The sequence below is a fragment of the Topomyia yanbarensis genome, chromosome 3 (assembly GCF_030247195.1).
Source record: "Topomyia yanbarensis strain Yona2022 chromosome 3, ASM3024719v1, whole genome shotgun sequence".
Taxonomy (NCBI): domain Eukaryota; kingdom Metazoa; phylum Arthropoda; class Insecta; order Diptera; family Culicidae; genus Topomyia; species Topomyia yanbarensis.
In genome coordinates, this window is record NC_080672.1 from 44,601,587 (window position 1) to 44,627,056 (window position 25,470).

General features: G+C 36.8%; 1 protein-coding gene and 1 non-coding gene across 2 annotated transcripts; both read left to right on the forward strand.

The window, feature by feature from the left end:
- Positions 1 to 122: 122 nt before the first annotated feature.
- LOC131692224 (GDP-fucose protein O-fucosyltransferase 1) lies at positions 123 to 6,967 on the forward strand. Its single transcript, XM_058979137.1, has 2 exons — positions 123 to 288; positions 4,679 to 6,967. The coding sequence occupies exons 1-2, from the start codon at positions 183 to 185 to the stop codon at positions 5,776 to 5,778; spliced, it is 1,206 nt and encodes a 401-aa protein (XP_058835120.1). The 5' UTR covers positions 123 to 182; the 3' UTR covers positions 5,779 to 6,967.
- Trnae-uuc (transfer RNA glutamic acid (anticodon UUC)) lies at positions 4,542 to 4,613 on the forward strand. Its single transcript has one exon. It is a non-coding gene; the product is annotated as a tRNA-Glu (tRNA).
- Positions 6,968 to 25,470: the final 18,503 nt, after the last annotated feature.

Genomic DNA, 25,470 nt, shown 5'->3' on the forward strand with positions numbered 1-25,470 from the left:
GCCGGGATGCGATTTACCATGCGAACGAAAGAAAAATAAATTGACAGCTTTGGCATTGTAAGCGGAACGCTGAGCTGAGCAGCTGTTGACTGCTGTGCGATCCCTCGGTGTGCCTTCCAAACCAGTCGACCGAGTCAACCAAACAAACAGCGTTAGCCGGTGAAAAGTGGGTGGTAGTAAACATGAAATTTCAGTATTTTATAGCTTTTTGTGGTGTCTTTTTGTTCAAAAATGTTAGAACGTTTAGTGGCGACGAAAATGGATACATTTTGTACTGCCCTTGCATGGGTAAGTAATGTAACATAATTTAGTGGCTTGCGAGGTGTTGAATTGCTGAAGGTATTTCTGTTGCTATGGTAGTGGTAGCCTAATGGTAGTTTACAGTGCCGTACACATTTTTTGGGAAGGGCTTTTTCATTGAGGGGAAACTATTTCACATACTAGAAATATTTTTTTTAAGTTGGAGATAATCAAGAAGGGGGAAATACTTCGGCGTTTCCAAATTTACTTGTTTTTGTAAAACTGCTTTATAAGTTAATTGATTCCAGAAAAAAATGTTCCTTACTGCTCATTTAGTAAGCAATTTCGTTATCCGATGGGAATGTGGCACCTAGCGTCTGAAAAAGGTGCATCTTTTGTTTTAGTATTAAGGCTATTGTGGCGAATTTGATAGGTAGCCCCTTGCCGATCAAACCATTCGAAAATTGATTCGGAATCCTGAAAAGATTGCAAGTCAAATGCAACAACCGATTGACTCGGAATCGATCTTTGCATTTGAGCTGGAATGCAAATACCACCCACTTTGGTTTCCGAAAGCGGGTTTGGACGTTTGATTTGATCGTATCAAATTAGTTCAAAGTTATGTTGCTGGGGTGATGCTGTTATAAACCTTTTCTTTTACCGAAACAAGATAAGATAGTATCTTCAACGAAGTTGTGGGTAATTTAACTGTACGTTTATCTTCTGAACATCCGTACTTTACGGGTAGTATACAACTCGAGATAGACCGCATATTTTGCAAAGAATCAAAGGTTAGCCAGGGAATAATATAGAATAATGAATAATCTAGGGGGTGGGCCTAGCATAGTTGATAAATCGATTGATTTGTACGCAGCACACCTGGGTTCGAGTCTCGACCCCGCCCATAGAGTTAGAAATTTTTCATAAGAGTTTTTTCTAACCCGAAGAGGCCTTGATGTTAAAACATCTATAATATTTCTAATAGCGATTTTAAAATATTTAAAGTGAAATTTATCCCCTGCTCAGCTTTAAAAGTTGACTAATTTCATTAAAAAATATTGGTTGGAAAACAAAGTGACTTATTATAGGCACTGTGGCTAAAACATAGGGGTAAGACATTCCATTTAACCTTCCGGCAGTCGAGCTAGAGCGCTGAGTGCACGCTGCTCTGAAAATCTAGCGAAATAGTATTAGCGCCCGTTCGGTGGGCCATTTGCGCGATATCCGGAGGGTTTCTTTTCTCCACAAGAGTGTCTTATGCCATAGGATTATTTGGGTCTGGATCAATTGGCATAAAGTCATTCAGCATAAGGTCATTTAGCATAACAGACATTAGGCTTAACGATAATTTGGCATAATATTCATTTGGCTTAATTTTGAGGGTTGATCACACTGAAGGTAATTTGGCATAACAGTTATATGGTATAACGGATATTTGGCATAATTTTGAGAATTGATCACACTGAAGGTCATTTGGCATACCGGACATTTGGCATAATTTTGAAAAGTGATCACACTGGAGATCATTTGCCATTTTTTCAACTACAGGGAAACACATAATTTAAGACTGTGTGAGAAGTCAGGTAATTCGGCATAATTTTGAACCGTGCGGTAAATCGGTAATTTAGCATACCGGTCGTTTGGCATAGGTATATGGGTGATAAAGTTATTGATTACCAGGATGTTTTTGAGTATATCCTTTCTTGTATGTATTATGTATTATACATTTTGATTGTATGTTGGCAATAGCGTTCATCGTTCGAGGTAAAGATAGTTATGCAGATGTAAGCAGCTTGTATGTAGCTCAAATGTTTGAGCATGACAACTACCTAAATATTTAAATGACTTTAAATGAATTTGTTTACCAATAGTACTAACATTGAACTTGGACCAAAGTTAATTAGATTATTCTTCTTTACCAATTAATAAAAAACGTTTACGACTAATGTGGCTACGCCCCATCGGCTCAAGTCGCGTGCTGTCCGACATCGCTGTCGCTCCGTCGCTACTCCCTATGTTTGAGTAATCCGGGCAAACGAGTGGATCACAGGTTTGCTTGCGAGGGGCCGCCGCTTCCGACGGCGGGTAGGTGGCCACCTCGCCCAGCGGATCCTCAGCGTATTTGCGCCGCTTCGGATCCTTGGTCTCGATTATGCGGCAAGGCCGCATTACACTGGCTTCGACCCAACTGCTAGAGCAGTGTAACAACATACGGTTGAATATTTGTAAGTTCATTCAATAAATGATCGTTTGAAAAAAATGACGAAATCCACAAATGACAAAGTATATAATTCAAAAGAACAGCTCATGATATAAAGAAAGATAATAAGGATAATTTTAATTATTGAAGCATTATATGGAAAACCAAAACTCACGCAATCATAATAATAATGGCCAAAACAAAACATACGTCGGGTGGATCGCAGTTCTACACTATACTATAGTAAAACGTATGTCATAGCAAAGAATCCATAATTGCAAGTATGAACAAGCACTAAAATTTCAAAAATGATACTCGAAAGAACTGCTCATATTTAAAAGAAGGCAAAATTAGTTATAAAATGTTAAAAATTCACTCGAAATATAATCAATATTAGGTAATGGATGACAACAAATTATTACTATTGCTTAGTGTAGCTTAACCTTATGGGTCATTCCCCTGATAAACTACACATTTGTATGTTATGCCAAATGACTTTCAGTGAGATCACTTTTATCCGTTATGCCAAATGTCCGTTACGGCAAATGTCCATTATGCTAAATGACTGTTATGCCAAATGTCTGTTATACCAAATGGCCTTCATTGTAATCAATTCTCAAAATTATGCCAAGTGACAATTATGCCAAATGGCCGTTATGTCAAATGTCCATTATGCCAAATGACCTTCATCGTAATCATTTTTTCAAAACTATGCCAAGTCACCGTTATGCCAAATGTCCGTTATGTCAAATGACCTTCAGTGTGATCAATTCTCAAAATTATGTCAAATGACCATCATACCACATGTTCATTATGCCAAATGACCCTCAGTCAATTCTCCAAATTATGCCAAATAACCGTTATGCCAAATGTCTATTATGCTAAATGACTTTATGCCAAATGACTTTATGCTAAATGGCCCGCTCCCGATTATTTGAAGTAATCCTTCCACATATCAAGCTACAAGCTTCAGTATCATTTTATTTCTTAAGAGATAATTTGCTACCGTTTAACATTCTGCTAATAGGATTCATTTACTTATAAGTGATACACTTTGCAGTGAACCTGCCCAGTTCCGACATTGATTTTTCGAGACTCTGATCATCAGCGACTCAGCAATGCATACATCATTGTCTCACTGTGATAAAGATCATCTAGGACGACAGAAAATACTAGAAATTTCGACTAATGAGCTTATTGCAGAAATATCGAAAGCTTCCAGTGAATCTGATAAGCGAAAATTCATATATTTGATTTTAAAAGAGACATAAGAAATGAACACAATAAAAGCATTTATGTGTATTTCTGCTACTACCATAGTCTGATAATAGTGTGATTGAAGCGTCACTAAGATTCCCAGCATTTCGTAATGCATCTCAAATATACACAACCATATAAACAGCGTGTCGGTCATACCCCATCTGAAGGGTGTCGGTTTTACTCCAACAGCGAACATTTTTTTTCCAAAATACACTAAAAATAATGAATTCGTCTTCAATGCACCAATGATCATACGAAAGGCAAATAACAATTTGAAAAGCTTTTGTTCGCTTAAAGCCTTAATAATCTACCAACAAAATTTAACATCCGACGACTATGAATGCTGCTGTCGTATGTTTTGTTTATTTTTATGACATTTGATGTAATTCAAATTTGCCTTCAAATACTCTACATAATCATACTAATAAGAACTGCTATGAAATGAATAAAAATTTGATTTCAATGGAAAGATGTGGGGTGTCAGTTTTACTCAGTGTCGGTTTTATCCATAATTCCCCTACCAACGATCATAGGATCTCCGCAAAAACCCAATGATTTTCCCAAAATCTTAAAACCACAAAATTTGTATATTTTCTATCAATAGATTATTAATAATAATAATAATAGTATTAAGTGTATTGAGGCATTTAGACATCGAACACAATGCTCTGTTGAAAAGTATGCCAAATCAACGATTGTTTTCCGAGCTGGGTTTTCAAGCTGCGTATTGTGTCTGATTATACTATATACTTTAATCACATTTAAAATCCTGGTAGTATTGGTGTAAAAAATCAAATTCTTGCTTTGTAGGTTTATCTTTTCCATCACCCCTATACTAACATCCCATATGGTCTAGTGGCTAGGATATCTGGCTTTCACCCAGAAGGCCCGGGTTCGATTCCCGGTATGGGAATTTCTTTTTCCAACCACTCTTTTACTAGTTATACATTTGCCACCATGTCTCCACTCCACTTACAGGTCGATTCGGCAATCAAGCTGACCACTTTTTAGGCGCGTTGAGCTTCGCTCGCGGTCTCAATCGTACACTTGTGATACCACCTTGGGTTGAGTACCGTAAGGGGGAGGCAAGGTCGATTCAGGTTCCGTTTGATACGTACTTTCAAGTAGCGCCCTTGCTAGACTATCACAAGGTGATTACCATGGAAAATTTTATGACAAATTTGGCCCCATCATTGTGGCCCCCCGGCAAACGAACTTCATTCTGCTACATGGAACGGATGGGATTTCAAGGAGAATCGGATGGTGGCTGTAACGCCAAGAGCGGTAACCCGTTTGGACCATTTTGGAATACTTTCGAAATCGATTTTGCAGGTTCAGAATTCTTCGGACCAAAATTAAACTATGACGTGTACCATCATGACATGGCAACTAAATGGAATGAAAAATACCCAGCGAATAAGTGGCATGTGATCGCATTCACAGGTGCTCCAGCCAGTTTCCCAATCCAGATCGAAAATCGTGAGCTGCACAAATATTTGAAATGGTCGATCAATATTGAGAATGCCGCGCGTGATTTTATCAGAACGTCATTGCCCAAAGGAGCTTTCATGGGAATTCATCTGCGAAATGGAATAGATTGGGTGCGAGCCTGTGAGCACGTCAAAGAAAGCTCCCATCTGTTCTCTTCCCCACAGTGCCTCGGATACCGCAACGAGAAAGGATCGCTTACGTTGGACATGTGTTTACCAGCGAAGGAGATTATTATTCGCCAGATTAAGCGTCAAATCAAGAAACATAAAGAATCCTACAAAAACAATGAAATCAAATCGATCTTCGTCGCTTCCGATGGAAATCACATGATTCATGATTTAAACGATGCCCTAAAGCGGATGGACATTGTGGCAGTTAGGTTGCCCGAGAATAACCCACATCTGGATCTGGCGATACTAGGAATGTCCAACCACTTCATCGGTAACTGTGTGTCATCTTTCACGGCCTTCGTCAAGCGGGAACGAGACGCAAAGGGATTCCCGTCTACGTTCTGGGCTTTCCCCGCAGAGAAACACTTACCCAAGACGTCGAAAGATGCCGCATCGTTGGCCCACGAAGAGCTGTAATAAGGAGACAGAAGTTAAAGAAGCCAGCGCAACAATGAATTGACCCAGAGTTTTTTTTTCGGCGTCATTTGGGTGATCTGAATAATGAAACTGGAAATGTATGCTGTTAAGTACGTAAGCGTGCTCGTAATCGGTTTGCGCCGTGTCAGCTTCTCTACTACTTATAGGTAGGTATAGGTATGTAGCTTTATCGCTTCTCTGTTCGTCCTTCACTGATGTAGTGTTTGCGAGTTACCACGATGACGTGAGTGTTGTGTGTGGAATAGTTTAGGTGGACCGCGCTTTGATCGTAGAACGTAACTACGTTTAGTACGTACGAACACTTAGACATTTTTCATTGCCATGTTTACACTTTTGTCCAGTATTTTAATTTACGATTGTGATCAGCCTTTGAATATTATCGATATTTTAACAAGAAAACACATTAGACGTATAAACGGCGTTGATTGAAACATGATTTAGATTGCTTTGAGTAAATACCATACTACGTAAGGTAAAGTGCCTATTTTCACCCTATTAAGTGGGTACCTCACTAATTCACTCGGCCTACATAGGATGAAATGCGTATAAATTTACATCAACAGCTTTGCTTCGTTGTTAAGAACCTTTCTAATAACACAAATTCCCTGAAAACGATGAAATGCTCCTGTTTGAGCGCAACGAAAACTCGAATCGAGTGCCCTACCATTTGACTCAATGTGTTGAACAAAGATGGAAGACACTGCTCTCTAATCAACGGCTTCAAATGGGTAGGGTGATAATAGAAACGTGGCGAAAATAGGCTCATTACCCTGTATGAGATAAACGATAGAAGCGCAGAGAAACAAATTGCAATTAATTGGTTTCAAGATACTTATAGTACTGTAACTTGCGAGCAAAAAATGGCTTATCCATAAGTTTGACATTTAAAAGAAAAAATAAATTGAGAGAGAGAGAATACTGGTAAAAAAAATCTGGAGAAAACATTCAGAAGACCGCTAACGATTACCGGATGCGCTTAACTTAAATATTTTACTCAGGTTTTAGTGACATTCTAGTGAAAAGATTTGAAACACTTAGTTTTGCCTAAGCATTTCCTATTTGTTCTATAGTTTTATGTCCTTAGCAAATACCTATCTGACGGAGTTATGTTCCAATGAATTAACGAAGAATATAAACTAGTAACTACTATAGCCACTGCATATTCACGACTGGCCCAGATTGTAACTATTTTTTGTAAGCTTTTTTTATTCCGAATATCATGAAACTGTAGCTGACAATATCACAGAAAGGCATGGGGTGCAGGTTTCTGTCCAGTCGTTTTCAGGTTTGCATTGTCTGTTTTGGAGAAAGAAACTAAGGACCTAGGATTTTGATATTAGGATGTTTGAAATTTTTTGACATGGCGCAAATAAAACGGCTGCTTCAAGATATAAACCTAGTCATGCAGTCTACCTTCTCATCTCGTGCAAATAAAAAAATCGTTTCACTGCTACCAGCAACGTAAACGATTGAATTTACCAGTGTACCGGTTTGCGTTAAATCCAAATTTTGTAGCACATTTGTTAGTCCAAACTAAGGCATAAAATCGCGTTAAAAACTAAAAATAAAAGGATAGCGGGATAATGTTTTGGATGTATCCGGAGTGTTATGACATAGACGTTTGCGTCGTCGCGCCACACTGAGCCACACCGCCGCCGCTTGTCATTTTATCATACGTCGACGCCGAAAGATAGGATCGTGGCGCGCCGCCGATGCTTTTTCCCCAAGTCCATGCCAACCGGTTAAAAAGAGAATATGTGTAGTGCTCCAGCAGAGTTTAAAAATAGGTTATCGCGTATTCTTAAACTTGATTTAAATACTTTCCTGTTCGTTTAGTGCTCCGTATTGATGGCTCCAACTGAAACATACCGATCTTATGAGAATCAGTTTTTGCTTTATTTGTAAAAGTTATTCTTTAAAAGATAATTGTACAATGAAAGTTACTAACGTTCAAAAACTATCACTCATGTTTTTTTTTCGAAATTTGGAATAGAGACCCCTATATTTTCATAGTTACGACAAAAAAATAAATTCCAACATATGCATAATTTAAATGCATGGACATTTCGACCAATAATAGAAGACAACTAAGGTCCTATTCAGCAATAGGAAAATTCAGAAATGAGGTAAGTAGTCACACCAAAACTAAATTTGTTCACGTCCAATCTACCATGACCTGAGATACAGTTGGTGAGGTGCTGGTCTTATAAACCGGTATCGTATGTTCGACTGCCGTGCATGTAGGAATCCTTAATATTTGTAAATCATGGTTTTGTATTACGATTTTTCTCATCACTATCTGGCCTAACTTGGCCGCCAGATAGACGCCAGCTTCAGAATGGAGACACTACGTATGTTCATAAACAAATAACGGATGATTTCCTGCAAGCACAGTTCTGATTGCTGATAAGTTCGTAGTGAAATCGAAACTTGGCTCGGCAAACAAATCAATGCTTCATATCGGATCCCCACTGTAGTGACCACCTGCCGATTGTAATTGCAATCACCACTCGTTCAAGACCTTCGGAACAAGTCGATGTTCCCTATGACCTCACACGAAACATTGATTGGAAGAGCTACGCTGCTGCGATATCCAAAACTATTGATTCGACACAGGTACTTCCCCCGGAGGAAGAGCATAATTTTTTGTCCAAAACGATTCTCCATACCGCGATTCAAGCTCAGACGAAACGAATACCCGGCGTGAACATTCAAAAACGTTCTCCTAACCCGTGGTGGAACAAAGAGTGCTCTGACGTATACGCGGAGAAGGCTGCCGCGTATAAAGCCTTCTGGAACGACGGGTTAGTTGTTATCTACTACGCGATATTAGAAATGCGAGTGAAAAATTTAATGAAAGCCAAGAAACGCAGTTACTGACACCGGTTTGTCGACGGGTTAACAAGAGAAACATCGAAGAGCACTCTTTGGGGCACGGCCCGACGTATGTGAAACCGAAACAGTACTAACGAGAGCGTGGAATATTCAAACCGTTGGATATTCGATTTCGCCAAGCAGGTTTGTCCGGATTCGGCCCCAGCACACTCCATGATCCTGTTTCAGTTTAAGTCGCAGAACTTGCTGCTATTCAGTATACGCTTGGAATCATTGATACTTTGCCCACCGATCATTACTTTATTGTCAGCTCAATCGAGGCCATCCAATGAAACCTAGAAAGCACATTCCATATTTTCTGGGGAAAATCTGGGAGCGCCTGCGTGCTTCGTCTGTAAGATCGTACAAGATTGCCTTAGTTTGGGTTCCCTCGCATTGGTCCATTCCAGGTAATGAAGAAGCGGACTCTTTAGCTAAGGCGGGCGCTTTAGAAGGTGACATATAGGAAAGACCAATTTGCTTCAGCGAATTTTTCAGTAGTACTCATCAGAGAAACGTTGAAAGTTGGCAATCTTCATGGAGCAATGGGGAACTAGGAAAAGGTGGCTACATTCGATAATCCCTAAGGTATCGACGTTCACCTTGGTTCAAAGGGATGGATGTGGGTTGGAATTTCATTCGCGTGATATCTCGGCTCATGTTCAATCACTACACGCTGGACGCTCATCTCCGATGTATTAGGCTCGCGGTATCAGCGCTTGTGGCAACGGTGATCACGAGATCGAACATATTGTCTGGGCATGCGCCGAGTACTGTTCTGCCAGATCTCAGCTATTCGATTCTCCTCGGGCCCGAGGAAGAACACCCAATGTCCCGGTTCGAGATGTACTGGCAAGTCGCGATCTCCTCTATATGACCCTATATACACCTTCCTAAAAACCATTAATATCCAGATTTAACTGCTTCTATAATTTTTCTTATCATTCCTAGAATTGCCCTCTTCCACCTACCGTATCGCAACTATGCTTTGATGCGACTCCAAGATGACACAAAACATCTATGTCGAATGACCCAACAAACACGAGACCTATAGCACAACATCACATGCGCAACGCGGTGTGTTGCCGATCCGCATCTGAACCGTACTACCAAATCGTCTCGAGGAACCCCTGCTGGCGCTCCAATACATGATGCATCCGTCCGAATCTGTAATCCTTACCGTTGATTTCCAACGCCGGAAACTGAAAGTTAATATCTCCCCCCCCCCCGCGTCAGCCTTTTCCAGCCTCTCTCCCCTGTCTCTGATAAACAGATGTAGGACTTCTCCCCCTCCCCTTCGCATTGAATATCTTCCCAAAACTTATGTGTTCCCCTATCTTCTAGTTTTAGTTGATTAATATTTAATATCGTTAAGAAATGCCCAACAGTACCACTACTTAAAAATAGCCCTAATTAATCCCCCTAATCTTAATAAAACTGAACCACTCCAAAACTAGTTATGTTTAGTTTTAATTTGCTTGTAAAATGTTTCGAGTAGTTAATAATTAATTGCTCCAACAGTCTCCTTTCTAAAAATTCTAAAGTGCGTTACTATACAAAGAACACACAAAATGACCCCCCCCTCCCCTAATCTTACGAATATATTATCCCCTCTTGTATATGTGTAAGTTAGCTGTAAATTTTCTTTAGTTTCATTATATAAAAACCAACTTAATCCAGCTACCAGTGAGATGAGACATTTTTTACACATTTTTTGTTGGATAATTTATTAGTGCGAAGTAGGCACACAACAATTTCTAGTCCTGTACGACTGAAACCCCGAATAAACTTAATAAATTATAGAAAATCCATAAAACGAACAAAATAAAAAATAAAGCGAAAAATGAAAAAAAGGTTTTAAAATTTATGAAATGAATTAATATAATATTAATAAAATTAATAAAATAAATGAATCAAATTAGATTAGCTCAGTAAATGGAAAATTAGACAATAGTTAAAAATAGTTATGAAATTAATAGAACAAATTAAATTGACTCAAACTAACAAATTGAATAAAATAAATAACTGGTGGAATAACTGATCAATGAATAAAGTAAAAGAAATGAACAAAATGAAACAAATGAATGAAATGTATCAAATGAATCAAACGAATTAAATGAATGAAAAAGATCGAAGAAATGAAATGAATGCGGTCAATACAATGATTCAAATGAATGAAATGGATAAAATGAATAAAATGATTGGAATGAATGAAAAGACTAAAATAAAAAATAAAAAAAATGAATTGAATAAAATGAACAGATAAAGCACACGAATCAAATAAACAAAAATGAATACAATTGATACAATGAATAAAAAGAAGATGAAAATGAGCAGAACAAAATGTATTGATTAAAATGAAAAATTAAGCGATGTGTACAAGTTATAAATTAATAGAAAAAATAAAATGTGTCAAAGAAATAATATGGATTAAATGAAAAATAAAATAAGTTAAATGAGTTGAATGAACAAAATGCGCGAAAAAATAAACTTATCAGAGTGAATCCAAAGAATGAAACGAATAAAATAGATAAAATGAATCTAAATGAATAAAAATAATGCTGAGTGAAATAAATAATTAAAATGCTATGACGAATGAAATCCATGAAATGAAGAAACTGAAAAAATTACTATTTAGAATGAAATTAAAAGCCATTTTTGAATAAAGTAAATGATTAAACCGGATTGTACGAATTTTAGAACTATTGTATCAGAAAGTTATAAATTGTTTTTGAAATCCCATTATTTGAAAAATGGCTTGTTAATATACAATGAACTTTCTAGGGATTTCATTCTTTTTTTCACCCTTTCGTTTTCATTCTTTTTTCTTGACGGCGTCGTCTAAGGTTATCTGGTGTTTCTACTTTATTGATGGACCTTAATTAGTTATCAGGAACCTGGAACGTTCAATTTGTTTTGGATGTTATTTTTTTGGTCACATATTCCCGAAAAAAAAAGATTTTTGTGCAAAATACGTAAACACGCGCAATTCGAAATAGTAAAGAGAGACATGTGCTTTCTAACCCCTTCACCAAAGAACGATAGAGGGAGAATGCGATTCGTGAATGGGACAGGTAGACATTTTATTTGCTTTGAAGTAATCATACTTATAGCTTTCGTTCGGAATTCTCGTTCAGGAAATACGGATAAATGAGTCCTATATAAACCAATACTATGAAAAAGACATGAATCAAATTTATAGGATAAGTATTTAATTTGTTGGAAACGCAAGTGGCCATTGCAAGTGTCACTGGACATAAAAAACTGCTTTTGATGGATGGACATGCTCGAAATTACAAGGCCGAATTAATATATTTCTAGTCACATTGGTCATGAAAAGGCAGTACCATCGGGTTCTAGTAATTGTAAGGCATTGAAACATCAATTGAAATTGTACCAACTCGGTATAGAGCAAAAATGAACAACGATAAGTTAGAAGAAACATTGTACTTGGATCCCCCATCGAGAGTGGGTCTTTAGGAGACTTCTTTTCCCGGATCTAATTCGTGAGTATTTTTGGACTTTGATCCTTTATTCTTCATAATAGATCATACCAATACAATGAATATATATATATATATATATATATATATATATATATATATATATATATATATATATATATATATATATATATATATATATATATATATATATATATATATATATATATATATATATATATATATATATATATATATATATATATATATATATATATATATATATATATATATATATATATATATATATATATATATATATATATATATATATATATATATATATATATATATATATATATATATATATATATATATATATATATATATATATATATATATATATATATATATATATATATATATATATATATATATATATATATATATATATATATATATATATATATAGCATGTTTCATTCAAAATTCAATAGAGATACCAAAAGTTTAAATAACGCACTTGGAATGTCTTTTTTCAAAATTTTTAAACGTCCATATTACCCAGTTAAGTTAAATATTTTTCTGAGATGGCCATGAGTTTTCTTAATTATAGTGTGTATAACAGCTCTGAAAAACTGAATTAAATTGGAGTTGACGTAGTTTTCGGTTTTTGGTCGCCTGCCTACCCGTAGTGCAACGTTTCGAAGGGATGCTCCTTTCATCTTGATGGTGTGAACATTTGAAAATATAGTTTTCTCATCATACAAACATTTTGCAAATTTTCTCAGGACTACAAATATTTCATTTGCCAAGTAGGATGTAAAATTAAACTTATTTTCACGAGTGGCTCTCTTCTATACTAGAATGCAAAAAAAACTATTTACAGGGTAGACAAAAAATAGGTTTATCTTCTCAAACCTCAACAATTACATCGCACACATGATTTGATGTTAATAAATATTTCAGATTATTAGAAGATCTTATCACACAACTTAGAAATGGATAGAGAGATGTGAGTCGTGATCATGAGAGTTCCAAGCATGCTGCAAACAAATTTGTTTCAAATGTCATATTTTGGACACTACTTCGTTGCATCTAATTCAACTTACACCGAAAAAAACGAATGGTACGTTCCGAACCAGTGTTATGCAAATATAGTTATAATCTCTAAAAGTCTTGCGTCATGCATCACCAACTGCAATGGAAACCACCACCAGAAATCATGTTTTTTTTTCGCCACTAGGACGGTCGTTCACCGCATATGCTGCATATGTATAGATGGCAGCAGTAACAGTAGCGACAACAAAGACCTCCGATATTGCTCTTACTGCTTACACCTACTGCAGCTATAGTAATCTCTCACGCTCACGGCACGATTTACCACCCCACCATCGACCCCCAAAGGGTGATTGTTCAATAACTTAAAACAGCACATTTTCAATATGACCAGTCACAAGAAGCATGGCTCGGTATAATCGTTTAAAATACATGCCGAGTATTGGTGACCCCATACCATCGATGCTAGCTAGTGTTATTTGGTTGGATATGCACCCACCACGCCTTCAAAGTAGCGGGAAATCGTAGATAGTTATATGGCATTAATTTGAATTTCGCGAAAGCGTTAACAATTGGACATACGTCCATAAGGGCATTCGTTGAGGCGTGGAGGAAAAACTCTTCGGTAAACATAGAAAAAAAATCAATGAACTCGCGAACCGCGGCGACGCATAAGAGCCATCTCCAGTCCTAACATTTTCTTGGTGTTGTTTTGGGTATTTACCTTTTACCCAGATGTATTCGTATGCTTTGCGGTACGGTTTGTTGTACTCGGATGCGACGATTTCCTTTCTCTTCTGTTACAGATGGCATATCTATACCTACAGCGAGGTGCGCTTGGTGGAAAACCCTAATGAAATAAATTGCTGGGCAACCGCGCAAAAAGCACACAGAGACAGACGAGGCTACCAGCAAACCCAACCAACGACGCTACCAGACCGGGGTGTATTATTGAGAGCGAATGAAATGATTATGTAAAATCGTCGGTGTGATGTTCAATGGATTATTTTCTATTCATTCGGGCCCCATTAACGTCACCGTAGTTGTAGGAAAAGCTATGCTTTGGCGATATTGTGAATAAAAAACCACACTCCTTTAGGGATAATGTGAAATTTATGTTTTCATTTCATATTTTTTCCAAGGTTTTTACTCGGCTCTGTTGTATGTTTGGAAAATCCTGTATGTAAAATATTCCTATCATTTCAGTAATAATTTAGCGGTTTAATTTTTGGATCTTTAGTCGTCATCAACGTGTCTCAATTTAGCCTTTATATTGCAGTACTCTATAGTCGAGAGAGAGAGATCTGACATATGATATAACTTAAATAGAAATATAACACATCAACAGACAAACGACATGTTCATTTAATTAAGGCAGTTAGAAATGCTTACTTGAACTTTTACCTTTTTTTGCTTTTGATACATCCAGAACCTTTAGCATTTTAATTCGAGAAAAAAGCATTGAAAGTTCTGTACAATCGCGGATGTATCCAGGGAAGTATTCTTCGAATATCTGCTATTTTCAAGAGTAATATGCTTCTCCAAATAATCCAATCCGTGTGAAAACATCGATAAACCCAATCCTGAACTAAATGAACTCAATACCTAATTTAGTTTTTTTAATGAGTTTTCATATTACATATTTCCAAAAACGCTACAAGCCTTTTGCGCTGAAATTTTAATTTTAGTAGAGTAGTAGAAATAAACGTTTGGGTCTACTAAAATTACGCGTTTGTTTGAGTACAAAGTCTGTCAATCTAGTTAATGAATTAATATTGAATTATTTTGATTCCGATAACAATACAGAAGGGTGCTGTTTCTACGCCTCAAATTCATAGTACGTTGGCCCATTTAAATCATCCCGACAGACATCTCTCGTTTCCGATTCAAAATCCTAAATCGAAAATGTTAACACTATTTATTTTTGGACTGTGCTAAAATCGATGTACATGATGCATACTCATCGGTTTTATGTGTTCTGTCAATACGAGCAGATCTATTTTTGGCCAATTTGCATACGATAGATTCTTCTATCACACTAGAGTGGGTACGCGTACGGGAGTAAAAACAAAAATGGCGCATATGAGTTGACTAATCCTAGAAAAATGTCCCCCGTACAACGGCCCAGCGCGAAGGGGCAGGCCGGCACCACGCATCACACGTTGGTCACGTACATCTTTTCTCACTATACAACAAACTACACTCGCATCTGTTCCGTTGCATGTATGATCCGATGGTGTCTTATTCTGGGGCAAGCGCGCGGTGGGTGTGCAGATTAACCGTTAAATTTAACCGGTATTTGCTTACGCCACTGCCTGACTGACGCTTTACACTTTGCCGCTCGCGCGCTGCGCTGGATCACACTTATCATAAGCCGCGCGCGTTGAACTGGCTCAGTTTCCGCCTTCTGCCGTCGTCATCGCCGTCGTGTAGTTCCGTGGTAGTGGTGGCGAATGGCGTAGCCGTTTTGGCCACATACTTTTGATGCTACGGTTGGTTCCACTCGCCAGTCGGGCGTTTCCTTGCGTTGGTATACCGGAAACCTGGGGCTCTATTGGGACGGCTATGTTGTCCAGAAGCAAAGTAGCTCCCGCGCGCTCTTTTACGAGCACCGTGGATGAAAAGCACTGGGTTGAAATGTGGTTGTTCAAGGAAAAATTTGGAAATGATTTTGTGAGATTCTGTATGGGCTCTTAATCAGTCCCTGGAGTCACTCGGGTTAAAACAAGAAGGGACAAGTTTTACAAACTAGAAGAACGTTTTCACGAGGATAACGTAAATCCGACCCAAGAATTAAACTTGATCTGACCACGATAAATTCAAACCATTAAATTTAATAATATGGTTATGATGTGGTTTAAGAAAGAAAGGCTCTCAAGTTATGCGGAAACACAATCAATTGTGTTTTTACCGCATTAATGGAAATTTTCTCCATTTTTTCGAGTAATCATTGAAAATTTTCAGCTCCGTTGCAGTCGGTTATAGATAATTTTAAGGGTCCTACCTGTGGCACAGTGTCGCCTAGCCGGACAAAACCTCAAAATTTTATTTTGGATTTTTCATGATTTACCATTTTTTCTGTTTCTTAACAGGTTGCATAGAGTCTTCTCAAATTAAGTCCCGAGAACGGGAGTTCGATTTTTTTAGAGAACTTCAAGCGTGAAATAGATGATGAATTCTGAGGAAAACTATTTTCAAACCTAAGTTATTCAAATGAATATATCTTTTTAGTTGAGATTCCTATTGGGGTCAAACTGATTTCATTTGAAAGGTTATTCGCTGGACTTATAGCTGCGATTCGATTTAGTCGATACAAGCCGTTCTTCTCGTACAGACATGAAAATGAAATTATAAACCGTGCAATCATTTAAAGTTGAAATGTTCAAAGTGGCTGTACTTTTTTTGAAACGGTTCGGAAAGATCGCTTGTTGTTCACTATACTTGAAATTTAGTGTACTTTCCCGAAATGAATATCTTGTTTTGCCCCTTTCTGCCCCGAGGTATGAAAAAAGGTGATTTTTCATGATAGTCTGAAGGAGACGCATGGTAGCCTTTGACTACCCAGGGTTCGTAACATAATTTATAGATGTGTCTTATCATTATCAACAATTGAAAAAATGTGTATTCTGCTAAAAAATTCACCGCGCCTAATTTTTTTAAAATTAATTTTCGGAAATAGTGCACTTTATATTCGTAAATGTTGAATTTTCGAACCACCCTAAGTACCAAAATTTTGAGGTTATAAAAAAACAAAAAATAAACAACAAATATGAATTCAGCGTCACAAAATTACCCTAATGTGAAGTTTTCATCAAATTCGGACCACTTTTGAGGTTTTGTCCAACTTTTGTATGGAAGGTGATCACTGTGTGTGGCAGAGATACAGGTATCATCACAGAAAAGTGACTTTTTACACCCTACGGGTAGATTTGGAAAATCTGAAGTAAAGACATATTACATAGGGTTGGAGCGACGCTTGATCCTTGAGGGACGCCTGCTTTAAAGGGTAGCTTATTAGATTTACAATTCTGATAAGATACCTGTAAGGTACGGATAGTTAGATAATTTTTAATTATCTTTATTATGTTAATTGGGAAATTGAAATCCCTCATTTTGACAATTAATACTTTGTGCCAAACACTGTTTAGAACAGTGGTCTTCAACCGGGGGTGAAATTACCCCCAGGGGTAAATTAGACTATTGTAGGGGGCAGAGATGCCAGGTTTGCAGACAAGTCTGCAAATTCGCAGACTTTTAATATAAGCTGCAGATTTTTTCGATGACGCAGATATTTGCAGATTTTCTAGTTTGGTTGCAGATATTTGCAGATTTTTTAGTTTTGTTGCAGATATTTGCAGATTTTTGAATATAAAGGCTTTTGGTTACACTAGCTTTCCTGACATTTTTTGTTCTTCCCAGACATTTAAAATTATTGTTGCAGACATTTGAAAAAAGTACCTGGCATCTCTGGTAGGGGGTGAATTATGCGGGATAAATTTAAACTTGTTACCCTAACATAGCCGTCGGAATTTTGTCTTTATGTATTGCTTCAGTGTGTCAAGAATTGAGATGCTTACTGAGAGTGCTCAGGAACAGGCTTCTAATTGAAAAATTGTGGTTTTCATCCAATTGAAAATCTTTTTTTTCTGAGAGGGTAATGATGGTAAACAATTTTCAGAAAGGGATACATCATAAGGATCAATATTCGGAAAGGGGTACATGGAACGAAAATGGGTGAAAACCGCTGGTCTAGAAGACTCCAGTGGAATAGCCCTCTGATATATTTGCCTTTATCATGTTAGTTACTCTCACAAGTTGATGAATAGTTGAATGTCCAATAGGAAATCCAAACTGCTCGAGAAGAAAAATAGCATTCTCATTGATATGTGACATCATTCTAGTTAGGATTGTTTTTTTCAAATAATTTACTAAGAGAAGATAGTAAACTAATTAATCGATTGCTAGATAGTTCTGCTGGTTTTTTTTGATCTGGCTTCAGAATAAGAATAACCTTTTTTCCTTTTTCCAGGAAAGTATGCTAATTTAAAACATTTGTTGAATATTTTGCCAAGTATCTCAATGTGATTTCAGGAAGGTTTTTAAAAAGAATGTTGAAAATTCCATCATAACCTGGAGCATTCATATTTTTTAACCTTTTCATGATAGATTTGATCCCATCATAGTTCGTTACAACAATCTCTTCTAGAGGTCATAATTGATTTGAAATGTTTTCATATTTTTGAAAGACTTCGTTTTTAATAGGGCTCACAACGTTGAAATTAATGTTATGGACGATCGCTCTCAAACTGCTGAGCACGATTTCGGGCTTTTTCCTCGTTTGTAAGATCACCTTACTTCATAGCTGGAATTGGTTTCTGAGGTCTATTAAGAAGCTTAGAAAGTTTCCAGAAAGGTTTAGAATATGGCTTGATTTGTTCAACATTTTTCGCGAAATTTTCATTTATTAAGAGTGTGAATCTATGCTTTTTATAGATTCTGATAGGTACATTTCATAGCAGGATCACGAGAACGTTGATGTTGACGCCTTCGAACATTCCTCAAGCGAATTAGAAGTTGAAGATTGTCGTCAATAATAGGAGTATTAAATTTTTTCTGTGTTGTTGGTATTGATGAATTTCTAGCATCAACTATAGAATTACTTAAATTTTGTAATGCCGTATCAATGTTATTTTGTAAATCAAGGTCACGATTAAAATTATTCTCAATATAAGTTTTGTACCTTTCCCAATTCGCTTTGTGATAATTGAACACTGAGCTAATGGGATTGGAAACAGCTTTTCGAGAAAGTAAATTCCTATTGTTGCAAATCCCATTGATATCTTACGGGACTTGCAATTATAGGTACATTAGATCAACTATAGGTGCAAGGGAGCTCAAGATTCAAAGAAAATTATTTTTTTCAGTAGTTATTTGATCAAATTTCAAGGATAACAGTTTTATTGTCGCATGATTATAGTGTGATAATCCAATAAAAAATATTTGTTTATGGTTGGTACCTTAGATAGGCGTATACTACTACTGCAACTATTGGTACACGTCAACCATAGCAGCACCCACCCTACCAAGAGCAGTTTCAACTTCGATACCCAAACTCTCGATCACCACGGTGCCAAGAGATGGTAAGACGCAATGTTTAATTCTACGATTAACCGCTATTGCGATTCCTCCACCGAATCCAACAATTCGATCCAATCGATGAATAACAAAATTAGAGTTACTCTTCTGTTAAATATTTGGTTTTAAAAAAAGTTTTGGTCATAACGGCAATATGCACATTATGTACCCTTAAGAAGTTGAAAAATTCGTCTTCGCGTGTTTTAAGTGAACGTGCATTCCAATATAATCAATTTAAAATCATTATTAAACGTTAAATTCATTAAAATTTTGTTTGTAAATTCTCACAATCAATTGAAACATTGATTGCTGCAAAAAAATTAAATTTTACTTCCGAAATGCTACCTAGAACCATTTTAGCAAAGGATGCGTTGTGTGGAGATGAAATTGGAGGCGTGGTAGTCATCGTTCTTTTAGCCGCGTTATCTGCCACTGACGCATAGGATGACGCACCATTGTAGGATGGTGTGACGGAGATATAGGATGCGTGTATATGTAGAGAAGTTGCATTTCTATTTTGAAGCGGATTAACACGTTTAACTATGCATAGCATCGACGACACTGGGATTTTGATTCTGCCCCCATGTCGTCAACAATATTCGCCTAGGTGGAACATAAAACATACTTTTTCAAATATTTTCAAATATTGATCTCATTGCGATTAAAATAAATTAAATCGATGTGAGCTGACCAATTTAATTTTGAGTTAAGAAATACCCTATCCATCGTTCCATCGTTGCTTGGAAAGCACCATTTATATTTATTTGAATATAACTCATATTCCAACATGAAGACACGATTGTTCAACAAGGCACAAAGCTTGCTGCATCAAATCAAAAAGTGTGTTAATGCAAATACCGGTGATCATTTCACGATAATAATTGACAAACGCTGTTGTGCTATCTTATGACAAACGCCATTTTTAAGTTAAACTGGGTTAGATAGGCCACATTACTAAACTGAAAATTCTCTACAAAATGGCGTTCTCAGAATTTTAAAATTCTGCTTAATTACTGAGGTATAGCGAGAAAAATGATGAGAAATTATCAGTTTTTTGCTACAAATCACTGTATCTTGAGACTGGCTTAAGTTATATAGAAGTTTTAGATGTTTTTATATGTAAAAAAATTGAGGAACGCAATGGAATAATAATTAGAAATAAAATAGAAATAGACGTATTTCAAGAATGATGCAGTTTTAGCTTTAAATTCAAAATATTGCATATTTGGCAACACTGTAACCAAAAGATACCATTTTTTCTAGATTCCTGGACCAATTTCCTTTAAAATGCATCTCATCGATTGTTTCTAGGCGCAATAGAGCCGAAGATATCAATAAAAGTTAATAATTGATGCTTTATTTGTACCGAACATTGATCAATTTTTCTACATTTCTTCGAATAACTTTCTTCAAATCAGGTAGATGTAACTGTTTGCATTTTTAAAACAAGTACTGGTATCCATAGATTGAAAACGTCCAAATTGTTTGGCAATTTATTTCGGCTTACTATAAAATAAAATGAATTTGTTGTAAATTTTCATTCGTTGTTTACGGGGTAACTTTGATTAGCAAAATATGTGTATCGAAATAAGAAATAACGCTCCAAATGTTGTGTAAATAGCATATCTGCAGGCGATTTTTTGGCCTGATATTGTGTCATCTCGTAAGAAAACAAAATTGCCTGGAAGGATACGGCCGACTTTTATCGAACTTTTTCAGGAAAATAGTCGAAATAAAATAGTTAGCAATAAAAATCTCAGATTTTTTAAATAAATTATTGGACAAAAATATTTACGGTTTCTAAAAAAGTGATCAGTTTAGTTGAAGTTGGTTGATTTAAAAAATATACAAGGAAGTTGAAAGTTGTTTGAAGAGATTGAAACGATGCATTAAAGTTGTATCATTTTCAATTTGAATTTGTAAATAAAAGGTACATTAAATGACTAAATAATCATTGCCGGTAGATGCTGGACATGTTTGGCATATAGCTTGTATTTTGTTTCGATGATTTTGTCTTATCGTATATTACTGAAAAAAGTCTCATTTGAACAAACTTACCCCGGTGATCAAAGATACCTCATTTTACGGTATAGAAAATTTTGCCATGTACAATTATGACACGTCATACAAATTTTTTCATCAATACACACCTATGACACGTGTTAGTGCGACTTTTGTTTACATTTCTAAAAAAAACTCATTTTTCATCATATTTTAGAGACTAATACAGAATAGATAGAAGTATCAATTGTCTTCTATGAATTGTTTCTACCATTTATAAGTTTCAAGATATTTAATTTCAAACTTTACAAATCGTTTTTCTCGAAATGGGCAAAATGGCGCTTGTCATAAGATAGCACAACAGCGATGATATGTCGAAAACCTTAGCTCCTTATGTTTCTTCGACAAGGTTCTAAAGAAGGGGTGACAGCACACCACCGTGAGGACATCCGCAGAAACTTATATACGGGTATTCCATGCCCATGTCCTTCCCCGCTGATATGCAAATTGCATTGCATGCAGCGGATGCACGCCGAAACTATCATCTCGAATGTAGTGGTCGCTTAAGCGTTCTACTGCTGATTATGAGTGGAAGCCCAATTATGGTACAAAACGATTCCACTCTTTTGAAATAATCAGAAGGTAATTAATTCATTATGCAGAAGATGTGCCTAACAATCGCCGTATTTTCTGTTTATGTTATCAAGAGTCATATTGGTTTTGACAGCATAAATAAGGTTTGTGAGGTCCTATGTAAGACATGCGTCAATAACACTATTCGCAAGTATACATGCACGAGGCATTTCTTGTGAATTTGGCATGCCATTTTCGTGTGAAGCTATCAAGACAACTACCTCAGGCTAAACCGTTTGTACCCAGACTGTTGGAATTTGGCGAAGGAACACATCTATGGTAATCGAATTTGATGCATAGTCCGCAATACCTCCACCTGAACCACAAACGGTTGCCGGTGCAAGGCAATAACGACAACTTCGAAAGTTGCGTTCAAAACATTCAAATAAACAGACAAAACCATCAACGAGGAAGCTAACACCAGAATTAACGATGACGATAACCAGAGTAAAGTAAAGCACGCATTTACTAACCAAATCATTGTGAATTTTGTGCATTTAAATTCGCTCATGATTTATCGTGTGAAAGCATTGTTCCGGCGCTGTGCCATAACCGTTCGAACATTTCCTTCACCTCTCATTCATTGTGTAAAAACGCTATCGCGCCTTTACAGGGGGAAGAAAGTCGTGATACTATTAAAATAGCAGAGCATACCATCGTGTACAAATTTTATTAATCTTCATCTGGCTGGAGTTTTTACATGTTCATTGGATTTTGCGGATGTAGGTTGAGCTCTGCGCGCGTGTGTGTGTGTGGGTCCCTGCGTCTTCAAACAGTAGTGGAGAGAAATTAAATTCACTTACCACCGTGCTTGACTGGGCCGCACGGAGATGGGATGGGATGGGATGGGATGACCCGGTGCGGTGGCCGTTTTGCTGCACCACCATCATAGCTGCCTCATTTAGTTAGTCACTTCGAATGATTTGCTTTCTTCAACACAAAGCGATTTTTTATGTTACATTTGCTGTTTTACACCACATATCCGGGTTAGCTTCGTCCGATTCCAATCCATGTATGTACACTGTGCTATTTCCATACAACTGGCAAGATATTGGAGGACAGACCGTTGAAACGTCTGGATACGAATGCATGCGTTGAAAGGAAAGTACCTTGCAGCGAAAATTGCGATTTTTTTTTTTGGAAGCATGTTCGTTTTTTATGATCTATAAATAAACGGTAATCAATTATCAGATTTGCGATGTCATCGAATTATTGGCCTTTTTAAAATCAGTAAATGAATCAACATGTCGATTAGATATGCATTATATTTGGACGGCTAAGCCGGTTTTATCGCATCTACGGGATTTTTCTTTCGATAGGGTTAGGTCATTCAAAATTCGCCTTGGTATATGTAATTTGTGATTAGACTTGACATAAAAATCTATTAATTTGAGTACCGATAGAGTTTTAATCAATTCGATAGCTGTACAAAATTTTCTCACCCTAATACCATAATGTGTTATTTAAAGGTGATGTTAAAGCTTTTGCAATTTTACGTGATGTACGCCTTAATATGATTTGGACTGGCAACACGGCGGCGCGATAGTTGTCTCGTTTTTTGTCTCCGTTAGTTTATCCGTTTTATCGTGTGTGAAAGCGACCTTCGACGGTGAAGTGGTATTTGATTGTGCGGGAGGAAGACCCTTGCGCATGCGGAAAATGGAGTTCAACTTAAATACTCCCGTTTTGTGCATTAACTTATCATTTTTGGAAAGTGTGTGACGACAATGCAGGATCGACAAAGCAAACTTGTGTGAGGGGCGACTCACAAGAATTTCTGGTTTGTATTCCGGAATCTGGAATTCGAAATATATGCCATACATGCGACTGTGTTGACATCCGATGTCTATCGGCTCTATCAACGATGATAATTGGCTACATCAAGTACCAGCAAAACGATAAGTACAATTTTTTATACCTATCTTATATTAACATCTATATATCTCTCATTAACATTTTCAAAACCGCATCAGCACGAGTTGTTTCAACAGAGGGATTAACATCGATAGCCCCTCGGCTCAATCGATGAAGGTTTTGGATTGATGTATGTGTCAAGTTGTATTTTGTGTACGTTGCGCATGTGGGTGTGTGTAGCATCAGTGACGATGTGTATCGTGCATCTTGCAGTCATCCAGTCCTTCCGTGTGGTGTAGCAACACACACACACCCAGCCCTTTCGTGTCCCGACTTGTCGACTCTGGGAAGGGTACACACTGCTCAGTCTGGCGGGACGTTCTCTTTCACTTTTCCTTCCGCTAGTTGCTTGGTAGTGTATGCTTCAGCATAGTGTTCTCTGGAATCATTTTCTTGCGACTTTTTGATGATTTCAAGAGTACTTATTCAAAAGGTCCTAAGTGACATTGAGCTCGAACTGAGAAAAACGAGGCTGAAGTTTCATGGACCTAAAACAAATCCCTATTAAAGAACAAATATGCGTTTTGATGGAACAATTATGCCAATATAGTCTAAGGACTATGCTCTTTAGGTAAATAATGCTAAAAATATGAAATGTTTAGTGCTAATGTAGTTTTTAAGCGCTTTAGAATGATGCGTCCTTTTGAAAATTATAGGACCTTTCACATAGGTCTTCTTTTCGGGCCCAAGAATCATACGACGCTGCACATACGGCTTTTTTCAGCAAAGGTAGCTCTTACGACGAATATTGAATTTCTTCAAAGTTTTCGACAAAATGAGCACCGGAATACGAATGTTCTTCATTACTATGGTAAATAGTTGCACTGGATTTAACAGAAGTCTTGCAGACAAAAAATGCGGGAAACTTTAGTTTATATTAACAAATCATTGGCTGGAAGTGGTTAAAACCAACGAATGGCATGTTACTTTAGAATAACTAAGCTTTCCAATTATCATTTAATTTATTAAACTTATTAAATTCAACTTCGAAAATAAGTCGCATGAACAGAAGAAAATAATTTCTTTTATTTTGATGCTTAGGACGTTTTTACTAGGTACCTATGTGCAGTGGGGAAAACATGGAATGAAATGAATCTTGCGTCGTTTTTGCATGGCGCCTATGAACAGTTGCAGAGGTTTTGAAATATTTCGCGCATAGGTCCTTTCATTTTAAAAGGTCTCAAGTGCAAAATTTCAAAATATGATCATGAAAACTTTGCGACTTTTTATATAATGCTTGTTATTTTGATAAATACTGTGTATAATGAATCCTGGTTTTCGGTATTCGTTAGCTATGTTGTAATCACATGCTGTGCTGCAAATAACTCAGTTTGTTTACATTTGTCACTAAGGTCCATTTGAATCAGCACTCTTGATTTGATGATTGTGCCGCTGTAGTTGGCTATATTTTTCGGTACTCATTTGTCGGTTGATTTCGTGTGTGAGGTGGTAGATGATAGGTTACATAGCGGTGCTTTTTGGGCCCTTGCTTGGCTGGGGTGACACTTGCTGCTTGATAGGATTTGTATAGAGTACTTGACAATCTGTAACTGTATTAGTGTGTTCAATGGTTGTTTTCCTCCACCTGTCATAGATGGAGGAAAACAAATCGA